The sequence below is a fragment of the Ranitomeya imitator genome, chromosome 2 (genome assembly GCF_032444005.1).
Source record: "Ranitomeya imitator isolate aRanImi1 chromosome 2, aRanImi1.pri, whole genome shotgun sequence".
In the NCBI taxonomy this organism is placed as follows: Eukaryota; Metazoa; Chordata; class Amphibia; order Anura; family Dendrobatidae; genus Ranitomeya; species Ranitomeya imitator.
In genome coordinates, this window is record NC_091283.1 from 319,476,950 (window position 1) to 319,498,370 (window position 21,421).

At 42.3% G+C, this 21,421-nt stretch overlaps 1 protein-coding gene across 1 annotated transcript in view; it reads right to left on the bottom strand.

Annotated features, from left to right (window-relative positions):
- Window positions 1–6,455: 6,455 nt before the first annotated feature.
- The window catches only part of LOC138663463 (oocyte zinc finger protein XlCOF7.1-like), a 38,670-nt gene continuing 23,704 nt past the window's right edge, over window positions 6,456–21,421 (bottom strand). Inside the window, exon 5 of the mRNA XM_069749677.1 lies at window positions 6,456–8,792. Coding sequence (XP_069605778.1) covers window positions 6,928–8,792 — 1,865 coding nt within the window. The 3' untranslated portion in view covers window positions 6,456–6,927. The remainder of the gene's footprint in view (window positions 8,793–21,421) is intronic.

Below are 21,421 nucleotides of genomic sequence, written 5' to 3' on the forward strand. Positions count from 1 at the left end.
GGCTAGCTAGTTTCTCAGGCTGTGCCGAGTTGCATAGGCAGAGTTAGGCGCAATCCACGGCTGCCTCTAGTGTTGTTTGGAGAGGATTAGGGATTGCGGTCTGCAGAGTTCCCACGTCTCAGAGCTCGTTCTATGATTTTGGGTTATTGTCAGATCACTGTATGTGCTCTGACCGCTATGTCCATTGTAGTACTGAATTGCCTTTCATAACAGTACACGCCTGGAAGTGAGCAACACTGCTACATACAGGCGATCTGCTCATCGCCTGTATATAGCAAAACCGATCTGGTTATGGCAGTTTCTAGTCTCCCATGGAGACTATTGAAGCATGCCTGTGGAGACATGTAGGGGGGTCAGCGGGCACCCCAGTCCGCTAGCCGAAACCGCTTGGACCAGGGATCATCCTGACGAATTCCCGCTCTCCTTTAAATGTGGGCAAAACGCTACTCAGACAACACAGGGTAAGGGTAAAACAGTGTGGCAATGCTTTATTGAACCACAAAACAGGCAGACAGCACAGAACAGTCCCAGCAAAATACCCAAGATGGTGTACATTACAGTCTCACCCTTCCGCTGATTTGCCGGGATAATAGCAGCTGTTACTTCAGAGATAGCAAGGTCGCTACCCCACCTGTGGCATGCACAGAGAGGAGGTAGAAGACAGTCCATTGAGTTCATACAAGGTACAAGGCCAGTTGATCCGAGGATCATAACCTGGCTTCTTCAAAGTATCCATGGTTCAGCAATGGAAGAATACAGATCTGCTCACTCACCAACCGAGGCAGAAAACCCCTACTTTTTTTCCTATAGAATGACAATTCCGTGTTCCTCGTGATGGTTCCATGATGTAAAATTGCTGCTGTCCTGTCTCTGGTCCTTTGGATGTATGGATGTCTTGGCAGAATCTCTCTGGCTGTTTCTCTCTCCTGATCTCTTTATACAGAGGCATGTAACTAGTGATGATTGAGTGTACTCGTTGCTCGGGTTTTCCCGAGCATGCTCGGGTGATCTCCGAGTATTTGGTAATGTTCGGAGATTAAGTTTTCATCGCCGCAGCTGAGTGCTTTACAGCTATTAACCAGCTTGATTACATGTGGGGATTCCCTAGCAACCAGGCAACCCCCACATGTACTCAGCCTGGCTAATAGCTGTAAATCATTCAGCTGCAGCGATGAAAACTTAATCGGCGAACACTAACAAATACTCGGAGATCACCCGAGCGTGCTTGGGAAAACCTGAGCAACGAGTATGCTCGCTCATCACTACATGTAACCTATTTCTATACTTAACAAGTGTCCCACATTCAGTATTTACATAAAGGGTAAGAATGGTAAGAATGCAGATGAGATCAAGTAGCATTACTTGATTATTTAAACTATTTGCATAGTTTTTCCCTCTCTGCTTTCGAAGTGGACAAGCTGGTTCCATAATACAATGCATAAACACCATATCAGCAAACATCACTAGTGATCAAGGATAAGCGCACTACAAAAGTCAATATTACTGACTTACACAAACAAAAATCTTTTTTCTTGACCAACCAGAAATCAACACTTAAAATTTGAAAGCCATACAGATAACAGTCTAAGATACAAAGGTGTATGTCTTCACAATACCAAAAGTAAAAAAAAAAAGGTTTTTAAAAATATTTAAAAAATATAAAAGTTTAAATACCCCCCCGTTAGCCCCATTCAAAATAAAACAAATAAAAAAAGAAAATCAAAACATACCTATTTGATATCGCCGCATTCAGAATCGCCCAATCAATATATATAAAAAAATTAACCTGATCGCTAAACGGCGTAATGAGAAAAAGTCAAAATACCAGAATTACATTTTTTTGGTCGCCGCAACATTGCATTGAAATGGAATAATGGCGATCAAAAGAACGTATCTGTACAAAAGTGGTATCATTAAAAACTTCAGCTCCGCACACAAAAAATAAGCCCTCACCCAACCCCAGATCATGAAAAATGGAGACGCGTTGTGTATCGGAAAATGGTGCAATTCTTTTATATTTTACCTAATAACACCAGCGCAAAAAAAAAATGATACTTTGGTTCAAATTAATTAAAGCGTAAACAAACTTTATTACTAAAAATTTACAGACACCGGTGAAAGGAAGTGAATTGCAGAACCATGAACTATACATGTGCTGTGCGCCCTGAGCACCTAGTAATGGGCATACAATGATCCATAGCCTCTATATAGTGTCACAGTATAAACATATCAATACATAATCTAGAGAGGCAGGAATACATATAAGAGTCTACTGCTACTTTATAAATGGTAAAATCCACCATGTTTCTCCTCAGGGTCCATTGTACCCTGAGATACATATAGAGAAATGAAGGCCTGAGGTGTTTACATCATGTGAGCCCTGTGCCCAATCAGTGCTGGTGTCACTGTCCCCACTTTCGGACAAATCAAGCATTATGAGACAGTCAGAGAGCAGCCGCGGCCCTGGCTTCCTGCTGATGTTCAATACCTCCGAAGGCGGGAACGGTGAAACTGCCGCTGATTGGGCGCAGAGCTCGTGTGATGTAACAAACTCACATAAGATAAGCCCCGGGACAGTGAGTCTCGACACCCCTGAAGCAGAGGCCGTACGCCAGAGGAGTATGAATGTTTATATTTTAATGAGGCCAAACATGAGGAATGAGTTCACTGAGAAAAAAATTATAATATATAATTATATGTAAAATGATCCCTTGATTAGAAGATTCACTGACAAAAGGATAAAACTAAACTTCCTTAATTCCAAATGTAAAACTATACCCATAATTCACCCCCTGAAGGTTAGTCAGAAGGTGACATAGAAAAAACATATACCTCACGTCTGAGTATATAGGGTGAGGTGATATATACACACTCACTGTCCAAGCCTCTCATTTCTACAGGATTTGTCATCCTCACCAAAGGGGACTCATATTGACCTATATTCAAGTGAGACTAGACGAAGAAAAACCTAAAATCATGTATCATGTTATCCGAAACAGTCAAAACTAGCCATTTATTGGCAGACTGAAGACTTCAAACTATATACTTCGTAGATAGTATGTGAAAATACAGTATATACCGCTCAGTGAACACTTAACTTGTCCAGATATTATTTCTATATTCATAGTAAATAATAGCACAGATCTCCCAGACATTATGATTGCACACATCCCTAGTCTTTATAATGATATTGCACTCATTCCTTGACAGACTGCAGCATGGGCATTAGTTAGAAGCTGCTAATGATCTTTGGAGCAGATAAGTTTTCCCTGAGTGGTATATATTGGGCCCTCTGAAAACGGAGTTTAGTCTAGGACAATTGTCTGCACTACTAATTGACAGTTGTTACAATACCAAACTAGGGCAGTCCCTATAGGAGAAAAAACACAATAGTTATACTGTACCTTCACATACGTTCTATTCCTGACTGACCGCCACTGGAGTGGCTTTTAAACTAACAAAGTATATAGTTTGAAGTCTCGGATCTGCCTATATGTGGCTAGATTTCTGACTGTTTTGGATAACAGGGTTACAGTCTGTTTAGAAAGGATCGTAAAAATCGGAGAGGAGGAGGGGTTTGTCTCTATGTAAAGTCTTGTCTAAAGTCCACTTTAAGGGAGGATATTAGCGAAGGGAATGAGGATGTCGAGTCCATATGGGTTGAAATTCATGGAGGGAAAAATGGTAACAAAATTCTCATTGGGGTCTGTTACAAACCCCCAAATATAACAGAAAGCATGGAAAGTCTACTTCTAAAGCAGATAGATGAAGCTGCAACCCATAATGAGGTCCTGGTTATGGGGGACTTTAACTACCCGGATATTAACTGGGAAACAGAAACCTGTGAAACGCATAAAGGCAACAGGTTTCTACTAATAACCAAGAAAAATTATCTTTCACAATTGGTGCAGAATCCAACCAGAGGAGCAGCACTTTTAGACCTAATACTATCTAATAGACCTGACAGAATAACAAATCTGCAGGTGGTTGGGCATTTAGGAAATAGCGACCACAATATTGTGCAGTTTCACCTGTCTTTCACTAGGGAGACTTGTCAGGGAGTCACAAAAACATTGAACTTTAGGAAGGCAAAGTTTGAACAGCTTAGAGATGCCCTTAATCTGGTAGACTGGGACAATATCCTCAGAAATGAGAATACAGATAATAAATGGGAAATGTTTAAGAACATCCTAAATAGGCAGTGTAAGCGGTTTATACCTTGTGGGAATAAAAGGACTAGAAATAGGAAAAACCCAATGTGGCTAAACAAAGAAGTAAGACAGGCAATTAACAGTAAAAAGAAAGCATTTGCACTATTAAAGCAGGATGGCACCATTGAAGCTCTAAAAAACTATAGGGAGAAAAATACTTTATCTAAAAAACTAATTAAAGCTGCCAAAAAGGAAACAGAGAAGCACATTGCTAAGGAGAGTAAAACTAATCCCAAACTGTTCTTCAACTATATCAATAGTAAAAGAATAAAAACTGAAAATGTAGGCCCCTTAAAAAATAGTGAGGAAAGAATGGTTGTAGATGACGAGGAAAAAGCTAACATATTAAACACCTTCTTCTCCACGGTATTCACGGTGGAAAATGAAATGCTAGGTGAAATCCCAAGAAACAATGAAAACCCTATATTAAGGGTCACCAATCTAACCCAAGAAGAGGTGCGAAACCGGCTAAATAAGATTAAAATAGATAAATCTCCGGGTCCGGATGGCATACACCCACGAGTACTAAGAGAACTAAGTAATGTAATAGATAAACCATTATTTCTTATTTTTAGTGACTCTATAGCGACAGGGTCTGTTCCGCAGGACTGGCGCATAGCAAATGTGGTGCCAATATTCAAAAAGGGCTCTAAAAGTGAACCTGGAAATTATAGGCCAGTAAGTCTAACCTCTATTGTTGGTAAAATATTTGAAGGGTTTCTGAGGGATGTTATTCTGGATTATCTCAATGAGAATAACTGTTTAACTCCATATCAGCATGGGTTTATGAGAAATCGCTCCTGTCAAACCAATCTAATCAGTTTTTATGAAGAGGTAAGCTATAGACTGGACCACGGTGAGTCATTGGACGTGGTATATCTCGATTTTTCCAAAGCGTTTGATACCGTGCCGCACAAGAGGTTGGTACACAAAATGAGAATGCTTGGTCTGGGGGAAAATGTGTGTAAATGGGTTAGTAACTGGCTTAGTGATAGAAAGCAGAGGGTGGTTATAAATGGTATAGTCTCTAACTGGGTCGCTATGACCAGTGGGGTACCGCAGGGGTCAGTATTGGGACCTGTTCTCTTCAACATATTCATTAATGATCTGGTAGAAGGTTTACACAGTAAAATATCGATATTTGCAGATGATACAAAACTATGTAAAGCAGTTAATACAAGAGAAGATAGTATTCTGCTACAGATGGATCTGGATAAGTTGGAAACTTGGGCTGAAAGGTGGCAGATGAGGTTTAACAATGATAAATGTAAGGTTATACACATGGGAAGAGGGAATCAATATCACCATTACACACTGAACGGGAAACCACTGGGTAAATCTGACAGGGAGAAGGACTTGGGGATCCTAGTTAATGATAAACTTACCTGGAGCAGCCAGTGCCAGGCAGCAGCTGCCAAGGCAAACAGGATCATGGGGTGCATTAAAAGAGGTCTGGATACACATGATGAGAGCATTATACTGCCTCTGTACAAATCCCTAGTTAGACCGCACATGGAGTACTGTGTCCAGTTTTGGGCACCGGTGCTCAGGAAGGATATAATGGAACTAGAGAGAGTACAAAGGAGGGCAACAAAATTAATAAAGGGGATGGGAGAACTACAATACCCAGATAGATTAGCGAAATTAGGATTATTTAGTCTAGAGAAAAGACGACTGAGGGGCGATCTAATAACCATGTATAAGTATATAAGGGGACAATACAAATATCTCGCTGAGGATCTGTTTATACCAAGGAAGGTGACGGGCACAAGGGGGCATTCTTTGCGTCTGGAGGAGAGAAGGTTTTTCCACCAACATAGAAGAGGATTCTTTACTGTTAGGGCAGTGAGAATCTGGAATTGCTTGCCTGAGGAGGTGGTGATGGCGAACTCAGTCGAGGGGTTCAAGAGAGGCCTGGATGTCTTCCTGGAGCAGAACAATATTGTATCATACAATTATTAGGTTCTGTAGAAGGACGTAGATCTGGGTATTTATTATGATGGAATATAGGCTGAACTGGATGGACAAATGTCTTTTTTCGGCCTTACTAACTATGTTACTATGTTACTATGATACATGATTTTAGTTTTTTTTTTCTAGTCTCACTTTAATATAGGATCAATATTAAATAAAGTCTCCTGATGAGTCGTCTTTGGTGAGGATGACGAAACCCATAGAAATGAGAGGCTTTGAGAGTGAGTGTGTATACGTCACCTCAATACTGAAACGTGGGGTATATGTTTTTTCTATTAGTCAGCTTCTGACTAACTTTCAGGGGGTGAATTATGGGTATAGTTTAACATTTGGAATTAATAAAGTTTAGTTTTATCCTTTTCTCAGCAAACATGAGGAATGACAAGAGACAACCCATTTAAGAAGATCCAATTTTGGTTAAAACGATTCCAACATTCTGAACATAAAAAAGGCTTCTCCCCTATGTGACGTCTCTGATGTTTATTAACCCATTACTTGCCAAATTAGAATTTTTCATTTTATGGATTTTCAGAAAAGGGCGTCCCAATATTCAATTAAAAATGACAATGACATGATTTCCTATTTTGAAAACATTAATTTTACAAACACAACACAAAAAATTGGACCAAATTATAAATATTATAAAATCTTAGTTGCTAGAAGCAAAAGATTAGGCGTCCCAAAAAAGGACATTGGTAGATAATGGGTTAACAGTTGATTTCCAAGTAAAATATTTCCAACGTTAAGAAAATGAAAAAGGCTTCTCCTCTGTATGACTGCTCTGATGTCTAACAAGATGCGCTTTCTGGTTAAAACATTTCCCACATTCTGAACAGGAGAAAGGCTTCTCCCCTATGTGGGTTCTCTGGTGGCCATCAAGATGTGCTTTCTGGTTAAAACATTTCCCACATTCTGAACAGGAAAAAGCCTTCTCCCCTGTGTGAGTTCTCTGATGTCTAACAAGATGTTCTTTCCGGTTAAAACATTTCCCACATTCTGAACAGGAAAAAGGCTTCTCCCCTGTGTGGATTATCTGGTGCTTAACACAATCTGATTTATTGCTAAAAAGTTTCCCACATTCTGAACAGGAAAAAGGCTTCTCCCCTGTGTGATTGCTCTGATGTCTAACAAGAAGCGCTTTCCAGTTAAAACATTTCCCACATTCTGAACATGAAAAACTCTTCTCCCCTGTGTGACTGCTCTGATGTCTAACAAGAACCGATTTCCGGTTAAAACATTTCCCACATTCTGAACAGGAAAAAGGCTTCTCCCCTGTGTGAGTTCTCTGGTGGCTATCAAGAACTGATTTACGTTTAAAACATTTCCCACATTCTGAACAGGAAAAAGGCTTCTCCCCTGTGTGGGTTCTCTGGTGGCTATCAAGATTTGTTTTCCATATAAAACATTTCCCACATTCTGAACAGGAGAAAGGCTTCTCCCCTATGTGGGTTCTCTGGTGGCTATCAAGATATGCTTTCCGGTTAAAACATTTCCCACATTCTGAACAGGAAAAATCCTTCTCCCCTGTGTGAGTTATCTGATGTCTAACAAGATGTGCTTTCCGGTTAAAACATTTCCCACATTCTGAACAGGAAAAAGGCTTCTCCCCTGTGTGGATTATCTGGTGCTTAACACAATCTGATTTATTGCTAAAAAGTTTCCCACATTCTGAACAGGAAAAAGGCTTCTCCCCTGTGTGATGGCTCTGATGTCTAACAAGAAGCGCTTTCCAGTTAAAACATTTCCCACATTCTGAACATGAAAAACTCTTCTCCCCTGTGTGACTGCTCTGATGTCTAACAAGAACCGATTTCCGGTTAAAACATTTCCCACATTCTGAACAGGAAAAAGGCTTCTCCCCTGTGTGAGTTATCTGGTGGCTATCAAGAACTGATTTACGTTTAAAACATTTCCCACATTCTGAACAGGAAAAAGGCTTCTCCCCTGTGTGGGTTCTCTGGTGGCTATCAAGATTTGTTTTCCATATAAAACATTTCCCACATTCTGAACAGGAGAAAGGCTTCTCCCCTATGTGGGTTCTCTGGTGTCTATCAAGATATGCTTTCCGGTTAAAACATTTCCCACATTCTGAACATGAAAAATCCTTCTCCCCTGTGTGAGTTATCTGATGTCTAACAAGATGTGCTTTCCGGTTAAAACATTTCCCACATTCTGAGCAGGAAAAAGGCTTCTCCCCTGTGTGGGTTCTCTGGTGGCTCTCAAGAGCCGATTTCCAGTTAAAACATTTCCCACATTCTGAACAGGAAAAAGCCTTCTCCCTTGTGTGAGTTCTCTGGTGAGTAACAAAATGTGATTTCCATGTAAAATATTTCACACACTCGGAACATGAAAATGACTTCTTTGCTTTAGGTGCAGTTTGTTTTTTAATGCCTCTTTTGTGACTTTGATTTTCCTTAGCAATTGGTAATGAATCATAAGATGGGACCTGTTGGATAGGATCAGCTGACAGATCTTTGCTGTGAAGGGATGATGGTATATCTGGAGTAATAGCATTCCCTTCTGTTGTATCTTGTAGGATCTCAAGATCATCTGATTTAAAAATTGAAGACGATGTCAGCTGTCCCTCGGATCTCCTGGTACTGTCATCTGCAGAGATAAAAACAATTATTTTTTTAATAAAATATCCTTGAATTTTATATTTTTGAACATTTCTACTTAAACGGTCCATAAAAATTGCAAGACATGTAAAAAACATTAATTATTTACCAAGACAATGACAGTTCAGTCTAACAGAAAATCTTATTAGATGAACCAGTAAGGTTTGGTGTTAAAACGGTTTGTTCATTCTGCCTCCCAAATATCGAATAAAAAGAAACCAATCAATGTTATGTAGGCGAAAATAATCCCAATTCTCATCTTACAAAAAACAAGTCCCCACTCAGGTCCATCATCTGTCAATGGAAAAACAGAGGTTCCCACGCTATTAGTGGCTCAAAGGTTGTAAAGCAACAGGGTTTCTCTAGGTTAGAACACGAAATGTCTATATGAATGGTTGGAGTAAGAGTGAATGGACAAAATCTTCCGTAAGTGGTAAAGTTGTGCATGCAGACACGAATGTGTATTGGGAACAGCTGGATAGCGTTGTAGCAGAAGCCGACACCAGTGGCTATTTAGCGAATGCTGGCACATATTGTTTCTGTAAACAAATTCAGACAAAACAGGTCAGTGCTGTAATGTAGGTTAGGGAGCATCTCCCACTCGTCCACCAACGCCGGCTCCTGCAGCTGTGTCTCTCATATGCTCCTGGGGTATCGCTGCACCTGTTTCCACAACTGCGCTATCGCCATTGGATTCGGCTCCCTAACCTACATTACAGCACCGACCTATTTTGTCTGAGTTTGTTTTCAGACACAATACGTGCCAGCATTCAATAAATAGCCACTGGTGTCGGCTTTTGCTGCAATGCTATCCAGCTGTTCCCAATACACATTCGTGTCTGCATGCACAACTTAACCACTTATGGAAGATTTTGTCCGTTCACTCTTACTCAAACCATCTATATTGACATTTCGTGTTCTAACCTAGAGAAATTTTGCCAAGGGCGGCATTGTGATCAAGGCCATTAACTGGCCGAAACGTTAATTTGCCTGTCAGTTCACCTGCCACCTGTATTAAATTTTTCACTTGAAGCAAAATTCCTCAATTTGTACGAATGCAGTGATTATATACTCTACCAATCTCATCTGGGATCTGTCTGTCCAGCTGGAGTAATCTGTTCCCTACTTCAGCAAATTGTATAGTACTACACCCTACTAAAGCTCAAAGCATATTGTCACAATCTGCCAGATACAGAGTTGTTCTCCTCTGGTTCAGTCCTCTGTGCTCAGCTTGCGGCTTGTGTATTTGTTTATTGTTGTGACCGTGGCCCATTTACTAACTACTCTTGTGTCTTCTTAATCTGTCCTTCTGGTTCTGACCCAGCTACCTGACTATTCTTCTTGCCATCTAACACCACAGAATAGCAGGTAACACCATGAGGTCTAAGCCTAGGGGTCCCAGTGTAAGTCCAGATTCATGTAAGTGTGTTAAAGGGCAATGAGCAAGGCAATCCTTGGTATATGGAAAGCAGAGAAGATAGTGCCAAGCATATTCATGATGGACATCTTTTGAGCTGCCAGATGACCCAATACATTGTGTCTGCAAACTATTTCAGCTAGATCTACACTCAAATAGCTCTCCTTCCCTTCTGAACACTGCCATGTGCCCAGACAGTAGTGTACAACCTTATATAGGGTACTGTGCAAAGGTGGAAAATAATTTGTAAGTTCAATTTGTTTTCCATTACCCTTTGGGAATAATTCCAAAGTGATCACCACATAAAACGACACACGTCTGATTTTAAAAATGGGACCTGACTAGGAGCACAAATCTGGCTGCAGGAAGAGGTTAAATCAGAGTGTTTTGGACACTAACTATTGTAGTCGAAAACTGTGGCTATAGACAATAACACATCTACTGAAATTATCAAACTCAACAGTCTTCATCAGTAATAAAATGAGTTCACCCCACGCCATAATCTGCCCATCAAAGCATGTTTCGTGTGCATTTCAATCTGGAGCGCATGGAAGTAAGTAATATCTTCTGATGAGCGGTCTGCGCATACCTCATGTGGATTGCACAGAAGCATGTAAAATAACTTCCGGTTCAAAGTGTCCCAGGTCATATCCGTTTGCGCATAAGCAAAAGACCGATGGACGTTACCAGACTGTAGTTCACACTGCGCATACCAGGCGAGAGCAATAGACAAACCGATCGGACCCTATTTTTTGGGGAGCCAAGAATCATATATTTCACTACCACATAATAAACCAGCAATGTATTTTTTCCTTTTTCAAATGGTACAGTATATCAATAGCCGGGTATTACATTAGTGTCTTGCTGTTTCATGAATATAGGTATAATTTATTCAATATTATGAGTTAAACCGGTCCTTTAAATGACCTCCCAAAAATCATATAAATATATTATTAAATCCTTACGAGGCAAGGCAAACCATTTGCAAAAATGGATCAATGGTATTAATACATAGAAATCTATGCATTCCTAATCGCAGAGAAATAGTAATTGGCTAGTCAATTAATTTCTCAGTGTCCAAAAAACAATAGGGTAGTGTAGACAAAACAGGCAAATTACATCTGCTCATTTATTCCTTTGGGTTGCAGGAAGTCAAGTCTAAATATCCATTCACACTCGCTTCTAAAAATGGTACTATCATGGTCACCTCCTTTGGGGCCCGGTTTTACGACCTCAATAATCATAAAGTTGATATTTTCCAAATCTCCTCGATGGACTAACCTCATATGTCGGGCCAAGGGGGTATCACTATCATTTCTAATGTCTCCTAGATGTTCACTCACTCTTTTTCTAAATTCCCTTTTAGTTATTCCTATATAGTCTCTTGGGCAGGAGCACGTGGCCTTAGAGACAACCTCTGAAGTTTTACAATTTGAAAAGTCTCTCTGATAAAAACACTTTCCTGTTGAGTAACTCTCGATCTCTGATTGAGCCACCAGGCCAGCGTATAATAGTTTTTAATATTTCTGGGCTGCAGGGACCCTTTATTGACAGGTGTGATCTATGTCTAGAGACAGTGGTTCCCTATTGAGGGTTGGGGGCATTATCAGATATAGTGCGCATCTAGGGAATAACGGGGACAGCCGTTGATGAGGGGGGCTCCACAACGAAAATCCCCTTAGGGTGCCAACCCCCACTGTAAGGCAGGATCAACACAGTTCAATATTAGGGAACTGCAGCAAAAAAAGAAACCCATAAAGGGTTTATTGGTTAGTTTTTGGGTATACACAGTGTGTGTTTTTGATTTTCGGTGAGCACATACCACCTCGTGGGTGTTTTTTAACTTTTAATTAAATAAAGGTTATCTTTTTAATAGGGTTTTTTCATGATTTCGTGTCAATTAAAGCCTCTACTCAATCCACAAAAAAAAGCAAGTCCTCACTCAGGTCCATCATCTGTTAAAGGAAATATAGGGGGCTTCCACGTTACTGCTAGTACAAAGGCTCTGGAAAAGGGTTACGGCTGCTCAACCCCCTAAAAACAATTCTGCGCTCCCAAATTCAAATGCCCCCCTCCCTTCTGAGCCCCACAGTGTACCTAAGCCACATATATCAGCCACATGTTTGGCATTTCTGTAGTGACTAGAGCCCATCTAATTTATGGGTGCATGTATCCAGAAGCACAGGCTGGGCATAACGTACTGGTGACTGCAACGTACTGGTCACTACAACGTACTGGTCACTACAACGGCAGTTTGCATTTTTCACTCGGCAACATCCATTGCTGCCTGTTTCTGGAATCAAAATCATCACTACACTTGTAGATAAATTATAAATTCCTTAAGGGGTATAATTTCCAAACTGGGGTCACTTGAGGGGGATTCTGCTTTTCTGGCATTTAGGGGCTCTTTATATAGAGTCTGGAAACTATTCTACAATAATTTGTTCTCCAAGAGTAAAATAGCGCTCCGTCCCTCCAGAGTCTTGCTGTGTGGCTAAGCAGTACTGTACCGCCACATATGGGGTTTTGCCAAGTTCAGAAGAAATTGTGTAACACATTTTGGCACCATTTTTACCCATTTCCCAGTGTTAAAATGTAAAATCTAGGGCTAAAACAATTTTTTTGTGGTAAAAATGTAATTATTTTTTCTTCACTGCCCAATGGTATCAAATTCTGTGATACACGTGTGGTCTCAATATGATCACTGCACCCCTAGATGAACTCATTGGGAGATGTAGTTTGTAAAATGGGCTCACTTATGGAGGTTTCTGCTGTTCTGGCACCTCAGGGGTTCTGCCAATGTGATATGGCCCCCTCAAACCAATGCAGCAAAACCTGCACTGTAATATGCCGCTCCTTCCCTTTCATGCCCTGCCATTCTCCCAGACAGTAGTTTTCCACCACATACCGGGTATTGGTATACTCGGGAGAAATTACACAACAAACTTTGGGGTCCATTTTTTCTTGCTATCCTTGTGAAAATAAAAAAGTGGGGCTAAAATAGCATTTTTGTGGTAAAAATGTTTTTTTTTTTTAATTATAATTATTATTTTGACGGCTCAATATTATAAAATTATGTGAAGCTCCTGGAGGTTCAAGGTGCTCACCAGACATGTAGATAAATTCCTTGAGGGGGTCTAGTTTCCAAAATGGGGTCACTTGTTGGGGGTTTCCACTGTTTAGGCACTTCAGGGGCTCTCCAAACACAACATGGCGTCCTCTGTCGATTCCAGACAATTCTGCATTCCAAAAGTTAAATGGCGCTCCTTCCCTTCTGAGTAGAGTTGAGCGACTTTTACTTGGGTCGGGTGAAAGAAGGCCAATTAATGCAAGTCAATGGAGAATCAAAGTCGACAGTGAGTGGAGGATAGGAAAACACCTACAGTGCCCATTTTAATGCCAAAAACATCAATTCTTATTTCTTAAGCTTGTCAATCTTAATTTACTTTATAATAATAGTTAGGCATTGAAAACAGGGGCTCATTTGGCTAAAGTAGTGGGGGGGGGGGTAGTGCTGGCTCAAGATTTTCGTGGGCCCAGGAAACGCGGAACACGTCACGGCGGTAGAGCAGATAGATGTAAGTATTTCAACTTTGCAAGTGCTGTGATCCTGAGCAAGCAGGTGGGGGGCACTAGTTGGCACTGGCACAGGGCCCCTCATAGTACAGCGGTGTGTTTGACGGCGGGTGGCACCTCCCACTGCCAGAGACACTTTTGCGTGCTATGAGGGGCCCTGTGCCAGTGCCAACGAATATGCCCCCCCCCACCTGATGAAGAAACCTGCACTTTCATCTGCACCTTCCTCTTTGTCCCTGTGTAAGGTGGTACAGTATGCGGGAAGGGGAACCTGAGTTTCAGCATGGTCAGATTCTGGCTGTGTAGAGTGCAGGGGGAATGTAATGGTCTGGGTCAATGTACCAGCAGACTCATCTAGTAGTGGCTGGGCAATGGGCAGGATGAGGAGGAAACACAGATATAGGCCCAAAATGAAAAAGTAGGCTAAAAACAGTTCAAAATTGGTAACAGGACTAAACAGGCGGCATTGCTTTGTTCAGCGGAGGACAACTGTAATGAGAGGCTCACACAGACTTAGTAGGCCTAAAATAAAAAAAGTAGGCTAAATGCAGTTCAAATATGATAAGGAGTACACAGGCGGCATAGCTTTGTTCAGTGGAGGAGGACAACTGTAATGAGAGGCTGACACAGTTATTAGGCCCAAACAAGTAAGTAGGCTAAATGCAGTTCAAAATTGGTAACAGGAGTACACAGGTGGCATTGCTTTGTTCAGTGGAGGACAACTGTAATAAGTGGCTCAGACAGACTTAGTAGGCCTAAAATAAAAAAGGTTAAATGCAGTTCAAAATTGGTAACAGGAGTATACAGGCGGCATAGCTTTCTTCAGCGGAGGAGGACAACTGTAATGAGAGGCTGACACAGTTACTAGGCCCAAATAAGTAAGTAGGCTAAATTCAGTTCAAAATTGGTAACAGGAGTACACAGGTGGCATTGCTTTGTTCAGTGGAGGACAACTGTAATAAGTGGCTGACACAGTTAGTAGGCCAAAATGATAAAGTGGGCTAAATGTCTGCCAAAAAATTGTTCATAAATAAACTGGTGGCATAGCTAGGTACAGGGGTGGGCTCCTCTGCTGAGTAGCAGACAGTGGTAGTTAGCGTAAAGTATTAACTGGTCTAAATGGAGGCCAGGGCCCCTGCATATTTTTACTATCATCTATCATTTCAACAAATTTGTATTGGCAGTGCCATTGAAGGATTTAACAGCACAGACACAGTACACAGTAGTGGAGCAGGGAGAGGTAAGTTTTGCAAGTGGTAGAGCACTGTTCGAGCTGGGGGGAACAGGGCGGCGGTACTGGCACAGGGCCCCTCATATTACGACAGTGTGTCTGACGTTGGTTGTGCACCACCACAATCAGAGACACTTCATTGTACTATGAGGAACCCTGTGCCAGTGCCGTCGCCCAAGAGTGGACACACCCACCTATCCAGGCAAACGGCACTTGCACGGGTGCTTGCGCCAAGTGGTGACCACGGCCCTGTGGGGGGAGTCAGCCCATTTAGGGAGGTATAAAAATGGCCTATGGTGGACATTCAGCAGCTGCAAATGGAGGAATTGGAGCAGTCAGTAAGAGGAGGCCAAAAGCAAGACATTTTTCAGACAAGCTACGTGTCAGTAGGGGAAGGTTGGGCAAAATAATTTGAAATCCATGATTGGTTCATTTTAATGAAGGTTAGATCATCAACATTTCTGGTAGCCAGACGTGTCCTTTTTTCGATCAGTATTGAACCAGCAGCACTGAAGACTCTTTCTGATAGCACACTAGCAGCTGGGCAAGCGAGCTCCTGTAATGCATATTCTGCCAATTCAGGCCAGGTGTCTATTTTAGATGCCCAGTTATCAAATGGGAATGACCTGTGAGGGAGAACATTGATAAGGGAGGAAAAATAGTTTGTAACCATACTGGACAAATGCTGTCTCCTGTCACTTTGAATCGATGCAGCAGTACCTGTCGTGTCTGCGGTCATTGCGAAATCACTCCACAACCTGGTCATAAAACCTCTCTGTCCAACGCCACTTCGTATTTGTGCACCTCTAACACCTCTGCCATGTTGCCCCCTACAGCTCGTGTGAGAACCATCACCGCCGCTGTGTTCTGGGAATGCCTGAACCAAACGGTCTACAAGAGTTGCTTGTTTGGTAGCCAATATTTGCTCAAGGTTCTCACGTGGCATGATATTTTGTAATTTTCCTTTGTTTCGTGGATCCAGGAAGCAGGCCAACCAGTAATCGTCATCGGTCATCATTTTGATAATGCGGGGGTCCCTTTTTAGGATACGCAAGGCATACTCAGCCATGTGGGCCAATGTTCCAGGTGTCAATTCACTGCTTGTGCTGGGTTGAGGAGCACGTTCTTGCAAATCAACATCACTTGTGTCCCGCAAAAACCCTGTACCTGACCTTGCAACGCCACCAGTTTCTATTGTCCCCTGAGAAGCATCCTCCTCCCATAAATATTCATCCCCATCATCCTCCTCCTCCTCTTCGTCCGCCACCTCGTCCAGGAGAGTTCCCTGAGCAGACAATGGCTGACTGTCATCAAGGCTTCCCTCCTCCTCGGCTGCAGATGCCTGCTCCTTGATGTGCGTCAAACTTTGTATCAGCAGACGCATTAGTGGGATGCTCATGCTTATGATGGCGTCGTCTGCACTTACCAGCCGTGTGCATTCCTCAAAACACTGAAGGACTTGACAGAGGTCTTGTAGCTTTGACCACTGCACACCAGACAACTCCATGTCTGCCATCCAACTGCCTACCCGTGTATGTGTATCCTCCCACAAATAAATGACAGCACTCCTCTGTTCGCACAGCCTCTGAAGCATGTGCAGTGTGGAGTTCCACCTTATTGAACATTGACGATTATTAGGCGGTGCTGGGGAAGATTCAGCGATCGCTGATGGTTCAGCATACAGCTGGCGTGTACGGGCGACCGGCAGATGTGCGAGCAAAGTCTTCGCACCTTCAGGAGCAGGGCTGGTAACCCTGGATAATTTTTCAGGAAGCACTGCACCACCAGGTTCAAGGTGTGAGCCAGGCAAGGTATGTGTTTCAGTTCGGAAAGGGCTATGGAAGCCAAAAAATTCCTTCCGTTATCACTGACTACCTTGCCTGCCTCAAGATGTACACTGCCCAGCCATGACTGAGTTTCTTGCTGCAAGAAGTGCATTTGAACAGCAAGGTGGATTGCTGTTGAGGGGAACTAGAGAAAAAAAAAATCTATAAATCTTCAGCATAGCGAGTGTGAGCGAGCCAAGTGTGAGCTGAGCGTAAGTGTGAACGGCGGTAAGTGTGACTTGTGATTCAGTGACTTTGGATTCAGGGAGTTTCCAAGGGAGGAATTACTGTCTGTTTTTTATTGATACTTTGCATTTATTTTTTATTTAATTTTTCTGTCTGGTGCAATCCCCATTAGGAAATGTGCTCCACTATTGTTAATGCCATCCAGTGCACATCTTGCCACAAGTAACATAGTAACATAGTAACATAGTTAGTAAGGCCGAAAAAAGACATTTGTCCATCCAGTTCAGCCTATATTCCATCATAATAAATACCCAGATCTACGTCCTTCTACAGAACCTAATAATTGTATGATACAATATTGTTCTGCTCCAGGAAGACATCCAGGCCTCTCTTGAACCTCTCGACTGAGTTCGCCATCACCACCTCCTCAGGCAAGCAATTCCAGATTCTCACTGCCCTAACAGTAAAGAATCCTCTTCTATGTTGGTGGAAAAACCTTCTCTCCTCCAGACGCAAAGAATGCCCCCTTGTGCCCGTCACCTTCCTTGGTATAAACAGATCCTCAGCGAGATATTTGTATTGTCCCCTTATATACTTATACATGGTTATTAGATCGCCCCTCAGTCGTCTTTTTTCTAGACTAAATAATCCTAATTTCGCTAATCTATCTGGGTATTGTAGTTCTCCCATCCCCTTTATTAATTTTGTTGCCCTCCTTTGTACTCTCTCTAGTTCCATTATATCCTTCCTGAGCACCGGTGCCCAAAACTGGACACAGTACTCCATGTGCGGTCTAACTAGGGATTTGTACAGAGGCAGTATAATGCTCTCATCATGTGTATCCAGACCTCTTTTAATGCACCCCATGATCCTGTTTGCCTTGGCAGCTGCTGCCTGGCACTGGCTGCTCCAGGTAAGTTTATCATTAACTAGGATCCCCAAGTCCTTCTCCCTGTCAGATTTACCCAGTGGTTTCCCGTTCAGTGTGTAATGGTGATATTGATTCCCTCTTCCCATGTGTATAACCTTACATTTATCATTGTTAAACCTCATCTGCCACCTTTCAGCCCAAGTTTCCAACTTATCCAGATCCATCTGTAGCAGAATACTATCTTCTCTTGTATTAACTGCTTTACATAGTTTTGTATCATCTGCAAATATCGATATTTTACTGTGTAAACCTTCTACCAGATCATTAATGAATATGTTGAAGAGAACAGGTCCCAATACTGACCCCTGCGGTACCCCACTGGTCACAGCGACCCAGTTAGAGACTATACCATTTATAACCACCCTCTGCTTTCTATCACTAAGCCAGTTACTAACCCATTTACACACATTTTCCCCCAGACCAAGCATTCTCATTTTGTGTACCAACCTCTTGTGCGGCACGGTATCAAACGCTTTGGAAAAATCGAGATATACCACGTCCAATGACTCACTGGTCCAGTCTATAGCTTACCTCTTCATAAAAACTGATTAGATTGGTTTGACAGGAGCGATTTCTCATAAACCCATGCTGATATGGAGTTAAACAGTTATTCTCATTGAGATAATCCAGAATAACATCCCTCAGAAACCCTTCAAATATTTTACCAACAATAGAGGTTAGACTTACTGGCCTATAATTTCCAGGTTCACTTTTAGAGCCCTTTTTGAATATTGGCACCACATTTGCTATGCGCCAGTCCTGCGGAACAGACCCTGTCGCTATAGAGTCACTAAAAATAAGAAATAATGGTTTATCTATTACATTACTTAGTTCTCTTAGTACTCGTGGGTGTATGCCATCCGGACCCGGAGATTTATCTATTTTAATCTTATTTAGCCGGTTTCGCACCTCTTCTTGGGTTAGATTGGTGACCCTTAATATAGGGTTTTCATTGTTTCTTGGGATTTCACCTAGCATTTCATTTTCCACCGTGAATACCGTGGAGAAGAAGGTGTTTAATATGTTAGCTTTTTCCTCGTCATCTACAACCATTCTTTCCTCACTATTTTTTAAGGGGCCTACATTTTCAGTTTTTATTCTTTTACTATTGATATAGTTGAAGAACCGTTTGGGATTAGTTTTACTCTCCTTAGCAATGTGCTTCTCTGTTTCCTTTTTGGCAGCTTTAATTAGTTTTTTAGATAAAGTATTTTTCTCCCTATAGTTTTTTAGAGCTTCAATGGTGCCATCCTGCTTTAGTAGTGCAAATGCTTTCTTTTTACTGTTAATTGCCTGTCTTACTTCTTTGTTTAGCCACATTGGGTTTTTCCTATTTCTAGTCCTTTTATTCCCACAAGGTATAAACCGCTTACACTGCCTATTTAGGATGTTCTTAAACATTTCCCATTTATTATCTGTATTCTCATTTCTGAGGATATTGTCCCAGTCTACCAGATTAAGGGCATCTCTAAGCTGTTCAAACTTTGCCTTCCTAAAGTTCAATGTTTTTGTGACTCCCTGACAAGTCCCCCTAGTGAAAGACAGGTGAAACTGCACAATATTGTGGTCGCTATTTCCTAAATGCCCAACCACCTGCAGATTTGTTATTCTGTCAGGTCTATTAGATAGTATTAGGTCTAAAAGTGCTGCTCCTCTGGTTGGATTCTGCACCAATTGTGAAAGATAATTTTTCTTGGTTATTAGCAGAAACCTGTTGCCTTTATGGGTTTCACAGGTTTCTGTTTCCCAGTTAATATCCGGGTAGTTAAAGTCCCCCATAACCAGGACCTCATTATGGGTTGCAGCTTCATCTATCTGCTTTAGAAGTAGACTTTCCATGCTTTCTGTTATATTTGGGGGTTTGTAACAGACCCCAATGAGAATTTTGTTACCAAAATTTTGTATGCAGTCCTTGATCAGCCGGTCGAGGGTGCATACTGCTGTGCGAGATGTGAGCACGTTGTGCATTTGGAAACCCAGATTCTGAATCTAAATGTGCAGCTGGCAACACTGAGATCCATTGACAATATGGAAAGGAGTCTTCTGCTCACTGAGCAGACGCTCAATGGGATAGATGGGGGGGGGATGGTAGGATGGAGCTGCAGGACGGTGAAGTAGCAAGCTGGGTGACAGTTAGAAAGCAGGGTAGAGGGAAGAGTGCCAGGGAGGCTAGTCCTGATCTGGAACACACCAATAAGTTTGCTAAGTTGGCAGATGAGGGGGGTGCCAGTACAGGGGTAGCACTGCTGCAGCCAGGCATGTCCTCTGAAAGCCGGAGGAGTGACTGCTCCAGTAAGGAGGGATATAGGAGAGCAGGGCAGGCCAGACAGGTGCTGGTAGTGGGGGACTCAATTATTAGGGGAACAGATAGGGCAATCTGTCACAAAGACAGAGATCGTCGAACGGTGTGCTGCCTACCTGGCGCTCGAGTCCGACACATCGCTGATCGGGTTGACAGATTACTGGGAGGGGCTGGTGACGACCCAGCGGTCATGGTGCACATTGGCACAAATGACAAAGTTAGAGGTAGGTGGAAGCTCCTTAAAGATGATTTCAGGGAATTAGGCTGCAAGCTGAAAGCAAGGACCTCCAACGTGGTATTTTCCGAAATACTGCCTGTACCACGTGCCACGCCAGAGAGGCAACAGGAGATTAGGGAGGTTAATAAGTGGCTCAAGAATTGGTGTAGTCAGGAGGGGTTTGGGTTCCTGCAGAACTGGGCCGACTTCTCAGTTGGCTACAGGATCTACGCTAGGGACGGGCTGCACCTCAATGGGGAAGGTGCAGCTGTGCTGGGGGTGAAAATGGCTACAAGGTTGGAGGAGTGTTTAAACTAGGGATTGGGGGGGAGGGTATTAAATTTATAGAAGGGGAAGATAGTGCAGACAGAGACCTGGGCACAAATAAGGAAGTTGGGGGTGGCGGTGGCATGGGGGGTGGGGTTAGAACAGTTAATAATTTAAGAAAGACTAGAGGTACAAAGAGGAACATCAAGTGCATGTATACTAATGCCAGAAGCCTCGCCAACAAAATGAACGAATTAGAACTAATGTTGACATGGTGGGGATATCTGAAACATGGCTGGATGAGAGCCATGACTGGGCTGTTAACTTGCAGGGCTATAGCCTGTTCAGAAATGACCGTACAGATAAGCGAGGGGGTGGGGTGTGTCTATATGTAAAATCGTCCTTAAAACCCATCCTGCGTGATAATATAGGTGAATTTAATGAAAATGTAGAATCCCTGTGGGTGGAGATAAGGGGAGGGGGAAAAAATAATAAATTACTGATAGGGGTTTGTTATAAATCTCCAAAAATAATGGAAGCAATGGAGAATATCCTCGTAAAGCAAACAGATGAAGCTGCGACTCAAGGGGAAGTCATTATTATGGGGGACTTCAACTACCCTGAAATAGATTGGAGAACAGAAACCTGCAGTTCCAGCAAAGGTA